General features: G+C 36.0%; 1 protein-coding gene across 1 annotated transcript; it reads right to left on the bottom strand.

The window, feature by feature from the left end:
• Positions 1–410: 410 nt before the first annotated feature.
• LOC122146337 (sterile alpha motif domain-containing protein 3-like) lies at positions 411–5,701 on the bottom strand. Its single transcript, XM_042764560.1, has 5 exons — positions 5,587–5,701; positions 4,807–4,846; positions 3,287–3,410; positions 849–1,807; positions 411–509 (listed from the first exon to the last, which is right to left on the bottom strand). The coding sequence occupies exons 3-5, from the start codon at positions 3,291–3,293 to the stop codon at positions 411–413; spliced, it is 1,065 nt and encodes a 354-aa protein (XP_042620494.1). The 5' UTR covers positions 3,294–3,410; positions 4,807–4,846; positions 5,587–5,701.
• Between the last annotated feature and the right edge of the window lie 3,882 nt (positions 5,702–9,583).

Raw genomic sequence — 9,583 nt, forward strand, 5'->3', positions numbered from 1 at the left:
CATTTAAAAATATTTTGTAATTGTTTTGTGTCTGGTCTGTTTCTGGGACTGAATGCCTATTTGTGATGTATGTGTGGGGGATTAGAGTTTAGAATAAAATATATAAAGAATGGTACTTGCCAATGTTGCTTTGAAAAAGTCAGAGGTTTCTTCTCCAAGAAGGAGAGGAAGTCCACGAAGAACTGCTGTGCGATTAGCAGTGATGTCAGTGCCCTGGAAAAAGAAGTTAAAATTAGTCAGCAAGAAACCCATTTTAAAATTAAGTGATGACATTGCCCTGAAAAAAAAACTTACATAGAATGAAGTTTTACAGAATTTAGTTTAAGAAAGAAGCAATGACAAGCTTACCTTCAACTTAATTTGATCAAGAAACTCTGAAAGCCTTTTTCCAAACTGCCCCTTTTTTGGTTTCAAAAATTTTCAGAAATCGAGCTTGTATGTTGATCAAGTGCTGTGAAAAAATCTTGCTTGAGGTTTTTGCTTGTTATGCGAACAAACTCTGCATTGATCTGTAAAAGGAAAAAGAACAATGCTTTATCTATTAGGCTTTTGGTTACTGTGTTAAAGGGATATTTGAAAATTGCCACAATTACTCTCATGGTGTACCAAATGTAACAGATATTCTTCAGATAAACGCAAATGTGTATATTTAGAAAAAGAGAGTTAATATAAGGTCATATGGAATGATGTCACGATCAATGTATATATGCTTTTAAGAGCTTTCACATTCTTCACACTCAGAGATGGACGACTTTAAGAATTTGTATCTGAAGAAATTCATATAAATCTGGAATGGCATGAGGGTAAGTAAATGTTGTTATAGGTTGTGTGATTTATTTGTTACTTACTTGTCGTTCTGTGAAGAGTGATGGCCATCTTTGAAGAGTCTCTTTTACTGGAGACTCAATCTCAACAATCTCCTTTCTCCTCAAGGAAAAAGTGGAATCCATGTTCTGTGATATCAGGGTGGAACTTGGATGACATTTTTTCATTTCCTCCACAAGTTGTAAGCGTTTAGATTCCATGCTGCACTCATCCTCACCAGCAGGATAATTGGGAAGAAAATTGATTTCAAAATGTTTAGGCCTTTTAACACTTCTCAAAGGATCTTGGCCTCCCCTTTTCCCTACATTTATAAGAACATCTGTGCATCCAGCTCGTCGTAGCTTCGTTCTGTAATTTCCCATTTTAAACTTGAGGCTGTTCTTCCAGCCATTCCATCCAGTGGAGGAACCTGGTTCAGTGAGGCATGGATGTTTTTTGACTAGTGAAGATGCAACATCATTGAAATCGTCGTCAGAGGGATATGCTTTGAAGCTGTACATACACTCAGCAAGTTTTTCAAGAATTTCGTGCTTCATGTCCCTGGGAACTTGCATATATGTCTGGTCTCTCATATACAGAAGGTTTCCTTGGCGCAATCGGAACTCAATATCTACAGGAAAATTGGGGACTTCAAATGTCTCTGGCCACTGAGCCTGGCGTACATGAGATGACCCTTCTTCAGAAGACAAAGATACAATGTCTGTGTCAGCTGTACTTGCTGTAGGAGATGGAACAAGAGAGATCACCTTTAAGGTGGGCCTCTCAGGTAAATCTGCAATGTCTGTGAGGTTAATTAGTGCATTGTTAAAATCAGCATCTTCGTACTGAAGAGAAAACTTGTATGGAAGACCCAACTTCTCTTCAAGATGCTCCATCAATGTCTCCAAAGTTTGTGGTTTACTATGCAGTGTGATTTTCCGTATGTCATTTTCATTCACTATCACTCTAAGTATACTTCTTGTCTCCATTGCGTTCTGTGAACCTAACAATGAGAAAAATCAATTAAATTTACACTCGAGTTCACAATAATAAAGGGATAAAACTGGAAATTATTTTATTTACTCACCCTCATGTTGTTTTTAACCCTGTATGACTTTCTTTTGCTGTACACTTAAGGAATTTGGAAACCAAACACGTTCAGGTTGCCATGGAAGTCATTGGGGAACTGAAACTGTTTGTTAATAAACACTATTTAAAATATATTTTATACACCAAAAGAAAGTCATGTAGGTTTGAAATAATATGAGGGTGAGTAAATAACGGAATTTACTTTTTTAGGTGGACTGTCCCTTTAAATGTTCAATTTAGCAAAATATATAATGTTTTGCTGTAACAAATGTTCTGCCCTGAATTTTGTAGGGTGATAGTGGAAAAGGGTCATTCAATTCAAACAGCTTTGTGACTGTAATTTCTGATACATGGCTGCACAGTTCATAGGAACGTAGATGCTCAATGTACCACGCTGTCTGTTGTTTGCATACAAACAAAATTTCAGTGTTGATGATGACAATTTTTACAATTTGCCTAAAATCAGGCAGACATGAAGTTGCACCAGCAGACAGAACCATATCAGGACTGTAGTTGATCCCATCAATGCACACTTTAGATGTGACAAGGACAGTGCTTTGGGTAACAAAATTCTGCTGAAGCACATTCTGTACACTCTCAGGAAAAGATGAAGTCAGTGTACATGTGACTTTGTCCATCTGGACAGAAGGTTTAAAAAAGGATGACGAGTCCATGTGGTATGCTATCATTCTCTGATGTCTGAGTGCCAGAGTTTGTGTGACATTTTTGAAATTTTTTGTCTCACAAATAATTTGTTTGAAGAACTTATGCTTGCCTTCAAAACGCATGGTCCAGACATCTCTAAGTGGCCCATATGTCCTTATTAGTTGTGGATAATGTTCGATGTAGTGGTGTTTGGGACGCAACACAAAATGAGGAAATACTTTTAAAAGCAAACCTCTGTGCTCTGAAATTTTAGCCCCAAGAAAATCAATAGTATCATCAGTAAATCTGAAGGATGTCGCCAGTTCTAGAATGTCTTTCAAAAGCATTAAAATCTCCCATGTTGCATCATTTTCTGGGATATCGAAGCCAATCATTAGTGGGAGAAGTCTTAAAAGTGCCCAATTTTCATGGCCGTTGCCCCCAATCGTGCCTCTTGAGGCAAATGTAGTTGGAATGACCTGAGGTTGATCGGTCTTGTCTATGAATTTGTATGGAAATTGTTTGATTGTTCTGTTCACATACTCAAGGGTGATGTACTTTTTGTTGATTAAATCATTGAGGCACAGTGCCATTTCAACTGGTATTACACCCTCCAAGAGATCATGCATGATGTCAGGTGGAAAGCCACTGACAGAGTGAAAATGATCAAGCTCATTTAAAACACACCTGCCTTTTACACCATACTGTTTTTACCAAATTTTGGTCTTTTAAAACTTCCTCAACTTGCCTGTCATGATTCACCTTTGTCCTGGGTTCAAATCTTCCTGACAGTACGTCTTTCTGTTGAATTTCACTCTTTTTCACCATGCAAAAGCGGCAAGGGTGTTCCACGATGAAGCTCTCTTGAAATCCTGCCAAGGAATGAGCACCAAGATTGTCAGCAGATACATTGAGAACAGTTCCCTTAACACATTCCCCTAATTGCTCCAAAAAGACACCATGTGTCTCCAGAGTTTTGAGGTCTTGTACAAGAGGGTGAAGGACTTTCTCATATCCATATTGTTTTACTTCACTAGCCTTGCATAAAAGTGCCAGCTGAATTGACTGAAGAGATGACCGGTGTTTAGATGGAAGATTAGCAAGAACCCAATAGACGCCGAACATCTTGTGTTTCTTTTTTGAAGTGCCAAGAGGATTAGCAATCTCAAATTCATCAGTGTACATGGTAAGCAAAATCCTAAATGTCCCTGCCACCAAAAAATCATTCTCACGATAGTTAGTGCTGTCTTTGTAAGAGTTGATCCCATTTGCATTTTCAAAAGGAGCAAGAACTTTCTCAAAAACATCAGTTCTGTTTAAAAGCACCTGTAGCATATTTAGAATTGGCACATAAGCAAATGATTGGGAGTCTTTCCCAAGTTTATATTCTGTTGGTACAACAATTGGAAACTCTTTCTGAAAATATGATGCTCTTTTACCCGACTGTAGAGAGAGGCTCACCAGAATCAGTCATTTTCAAGATCAAATTATTTTCTGTGACAGCTTTCACAATGTCTCTCAAAACAGAAGAATTATCACTGACTCCATGTTGATCTAGAATCTGCTGTATGGCATTACACAAAAGGGGCTTTGACAGAAGAAAGATCTGGTTGATTTGTTGAATTACTTCCTGTACTGCTGAATCGGAGATATGCAGAATGGTTTGCATCTTAAAAAAGAGCAAGCCTAAATTACGTTCTAGTTGATTCTGCAAATGATCCAGATTTTGAGTCTGGTCGTCTTTTTCATTTTCGCCAAATTCAGTAGAATCCATTGACTCATGGTAAGACGTATTTTGAGCAACATCTTGTGGTAATTCTGCAGCTAAATTTTGAATTTCAACTGCAATGCTGGCTTTTAACTTCCTCTGACTGCTTAATTGGTGTTCCTTACATTTGTGAGCATTAAATGTAGAATAAATCCTGCTCTCAAAATTGCAGTCATTGAATGGGCACTGAACCTTTTCATTCCTTTTTAAATGCTGACGCAAGTGGGTGAAAAACTCAGATTCTGTACAAGGTTCCTTAAATTCGCAGAGTGGACAGTGAAATATTAATTGAGATTCTTTTGATACACTTGTTTGTTCTCCATCGTGTTGGGAATGACTTCTTGTTAAGTGCACCTTCAATGCATTAAATGACTTGAAAGAACACAAACAGTCTGCATGAAGGCATGGAAATGGTGTAGTTCTGGCGTAGCTTCCATGTTTAATGCGATAATGCTTCAATAGGAGAGCTCTCTTTTCACAGGAAAAAAAACAGTACTTACATTTCCATTGCATGTCTCAAGTCATCTCACAAAACAAGCACTGCAAATGAAGAAAAATAATATTAACATACACACTTCTAAATGTAAAGTTTTGCATTTACATTTACGAATCAATATGTAGTGTTCAAACATATGAAATACGGTAGGGCGATATGGCAAAATATGAAATCACAATTCTACTTCATGTTGGTTTTATTATTATGCATTATAGCCAAACAAATTTCCCCATTTAAAAAAGAAAATAAAAAATACTAACAAAGTAACAGCATATAAAATAGAAATATCATCTATACTATATAAGCAATTATAATAGAATAGCAGACATTTTAGACCAAAATGGATGAAGATTAAAAAAAAAAAAAAAACGTAACCATTATTTTATCATTGTTAATAAATAAATAGGAACAAAGATACACATTACATAATATGCTAATTCAATAAAATACTACATAGGCTTGAGTGTATGCGTTATAACTTTATTCTTATTAAAGTTACTCTATTATAAGTTCTTAAAAAAAAAAAAAAACACAAAACAAAAAAAAAAAAAAAAAAAAAAAAATTCCTTGATTGAAAGCATGGACCTAACAATTAGAGACTTGCAATGCTAGACTCCTCATTTCGATTAACACAATCCAACACAATCCAATAATTTGATTAAAATAAAAAACACATCCAATGTTCATGTGTAACACTAGTTAATTTAATATGATTATTACACGATTAATTATGTATACAAAGCAATTCAGACATTAAAAATAAGTCAATCAAGCACTGACTCACCTTTCCATGTGCTCTTCACCAGAAATAATGTTATTCCGTTTCCGTTTCAAATCGGCTCCACCTACTGGAAGCACCGCGCATGACAACTCGAATATTTTCAAAATACTGATTATTTTAAGTAGAATAATTGAATATTTTGAGTTTATTAACTTTCCGTGCTAAAAAGTTGACCTTACTTTATTAAACTTAGTAAGGTCAATAAACTTATTCAAAATAAGTTAGATTCACTTAATTTTATTAGTACTTCTCATATAGACCACTACGAGCATATTTCAGATAGGGTTGAATGGCACATGCTGCAAAACTAATGAGCTCATTCCAAACCAAATGCAGAAAAGATACGATCTGTCCATCACAGATATTAGCCTTCTCATATAGACCACTACGAGCATTTGTTCACTTCTGAATGTATACAAATCTATCAAGAAAGTGTTTACAAATGTAGACAAATGAAAAGAAATAGAAATCCAATGGCAGGAAAAAGTAAATTAGCACAAAAATGGCATAAATGAGCAGTGACATTTTAATGTAAACTATAAATTTTAAGATGCTTGGTGACATTGGAACTATGTTGGGTGAATTTTTGGTTTCACTTTATTTTGATGGTCGCTTTAACACATTCTGTTTACAAAAAGTAACTTTGCACCTACATGTCTACTAAGTTAATTAGTCTAACTTAGTTACTTATAGTCAGTAGAATATCTGTTAGGAGAACATGACAATAAAGAGTTAGCAGATATTAAGCAAACAGTCTACTAATACTCTGATGACAGTTAGTAGACATGTAGGTGCAATATTAATTATTGTCAACAGAATGTTCAAAAGGGACCATCAAAATAAAGTGTTACCGAATTTTTAATGAAAGGTCCCCTTTGTGCACTATATAGATGTTGTGGAATAGAAATGTTAAATGTTCTTCATGCAGTCAAAGATGATAATAAACAGCCTTTAATTTTAAGAGAGTATGAGGAATAGAATCAGCAATTCAATCCTTGACTGTTGGGACTCTTTCAATAAAGCAAAAGGAATGTAAATAATTTCTAACAAAAAAAAGGTTGCTAAATAATTCTGAACCTTTCTTCAGTGTGCTATTCATGTGTGAGCTGTGTCAAAAAAAAACCACTCTCTTTCTTTATTCTCCAGAGTATATGCATCGCATACAGTTAAACCTTGGATTGCCTTTATACTTCATTTACATTGTGAATGTGTTCAGCGATGTTTCTGATATACTGAACATGTTCAAAGAGGTCAAAATATTGAAAGACATTAAACATTAAATATCAGCTTTTGCATAATTTAACATTTGATCTTGCACTTTAAATTGTTGCAAAGGCTTACATTTTTTAATATCAAGATTATGTAAGAGGTGTTTTGCGGCAAACTATTTTTTAATCAAAGAAGCTTGTGTGTATGAGAGCATACAGAACAAGAGAGGAAGAGAAAAAGCATAAAAATGTCCTCTAGATTGACAAGTTAAATGATAGTTTCAAGATAACTCTGAAGGACCTGAAATTATAGTTGTTAACTCATTTGAAATCAGGTTGATCTGCAGATCTACAGCTTAGAGGTTAAACGGGTCTGATATGGTAATCAGGGCATTTCATCTTATCATCGAGGGCCACTCAGTCCACATGTACAGTATGTAGGCTGTAGCTTTACTATACAGAACATCATGTAATTTAAGTATTAAGTGCTTTTTGACTTTCACCATTTGAGCATTTGCAATTTGTTAAATAGTCTTCAAATTTTTAAAGATTCACAGATTTGTACCTGTATATTACCTATAAATCAAAAAGTGATTTAGACCCCACAAAAAATAACATTTATTTTTGTTTTAATACTATCAGAAAATGAATGGTTGGTAAGGGTTGTTTATTTAAATATACATACTTAATACATATAAATTATGTGAGACTTTGGGCCATATTAAAGTGCACGGCGCAAGTGCTCTTAGGGCGTGTCTGAATCCACTTTTGTTACTGTAGTTTAACGGTGCGAAAAACTGTCGGCGCGCTGGGCGCATGGTCCAAAAGGGTTGTACCTATCCTCTTAATGATTCATGGGTGTTTTTTGGGCGTAATGTGCAATAAACCAATCAGAGTCTCATCTCCCATTCCCTTTAAAGGCCAGTTGCACTTGCGCCATGGCAGATTCGCTATTTACATGGTGGAATTTGCAAGAGCAAAGACTGAACGCTTCTCCAGAGAGGAAAGGTTCTGCTCGTGCGTGAGGTTAAAGTGCCCGAGCAGACCATCTACGGGGCACAATAATAATCTTTTACATTTCAGTCCTTTCATTTATAATATTTAGCATGTTTGTGCACTGCTGCGCATCCCTGTGTGTGTAATAAGCAGAGTCTACGTGCATTACTAACACACTCTTTAACAAAAAAATATTGCACCCTTGATTTTAGATCAGGTTTCAGTTGGTCAAAGGCACAGTCTATTTTAGTTGCCTCAAAATAGCAACGTGCCAACAATGCACCTGAACACACCTCGTTTTCAGACCAGCACATCCAAGGGCGCACAAATGGGTGTAAATGCATTTGCTATTTAAACAACGTGGTGCAGGGCGTGAAAATGATACCTGCGTCGGGCTGAAAATAGCAAAAAAAACACTTGCGTACACAAGTGGAGTCATCAGGCATTCAGTGTTGTCATGGTGTTTATCCTGCGATCTGAGCACTTAAGTCTTGCCTCAAAATTTAAATTTAGTCATGCATAGAGTTTTAGCTCACACTGACAGATCTTAAACACACTTTTAAACTTGGATTAGTGACTTGAACAAACTTGCGATTTAATATAATAATTTAATTAATATCTTATGCTCACTTGAGTTCTCTTTGTACCGTGACTTTTGTTTAAACTTTCTCTTACGTCTTTTTCTTCTCCACTAACATGGACACAAGTGCACTTCAAATACTCAAGTCCCCTCTTTCTCTTGCCGCTGTGTTTTCTTTTATCCTTTCAGACACAGATGACACAAGCACACACCCAGACAAACACAGCATCTGACAGAACAGACCAGCTAAGGTGGAGGCATCATTTAGTATTTATAAAACGAGTCTGTCGGAGCGTGTTTGTGTACATCCGTGCGAGCGCATGTCTGAGCAAACACATTGCCTCTAAATGCACCTCACTGAGGACAAGTGATCCTTTGTTAGCAAGACATCAGCCCCCAAGATGGGATCAGAGAATGGGCTTCATTGGTGTGTAAATGGACCTCATGACTTCCCAGCTGGGATGATTCTGGCAGAAGGACAACTGACTCAAATCACCATCTGGACAGGGACCAAAAAAAGTCTGAGTGACCTTAGGAAGCCCCTTTTTCCTTTTTGTCTTCCTCATGGCATTTAATTTTGTACAGTTTCAGACCTCATGTAGGCAATGAGTGAATCTTGAATATGCATTCTCACAATTATGCTGTTATGCTGGAGGACAAGTTCAAGAAGTGCATGGATAACGATTAGGTTAAAACTTAGAACCATTTGGCATAACATCTATCTATCTATCTATCTATCTATCTATCTATCTATCTATCTATCTATCTATCTATCTATCTATCTATCTATTGCTGCAGGAATAAATTACATTAAATAATTTCACAATATTGCAATATTGTTTTTCATGTATTTTTATTCACTAAAAAGTAGTTTTTTATTGTTACTTCTTGTTATTTCTTGCCCCTTTGCAGTACCGTTGAGACGTTGCTCTTTTTCAAATGTACAAACTGAAACTGAAGGCAGCGCTGAAATGATTCAGGAACCTTGGCATACAACTTCTCTAAAAAAACTTGTCTGCTTTTCTTTTTTGCATTTAGCCAGTGTTTACAGGACTCTAGCCTAAAATATTTTGCCAATTCTACTTCCACAAATTTACAAATAGCATCATCACACTCTCTGATGTTTTAGAGATTCATTAGTAATGAGAACTCTGGCTCATCTCTGTAAACTGGTTCTTTCAGAGTAGTTTTGATGAACCAGTTCAAAAAATGATTC

This window comes from Cyprinus carpio, chromosome A10 (assembly GCF_018340385.1).
Source record: "Cyprinus carpio isolate SPL01 chromosome A10, ASM1834038v1, whole genome shotgun sequence".
NCBI lineage: Eukaryota > Metazoa > Chordata > Actinopteri > Cypriniformes > Cyprinidae > Cyprinus > Cyprinus carpio.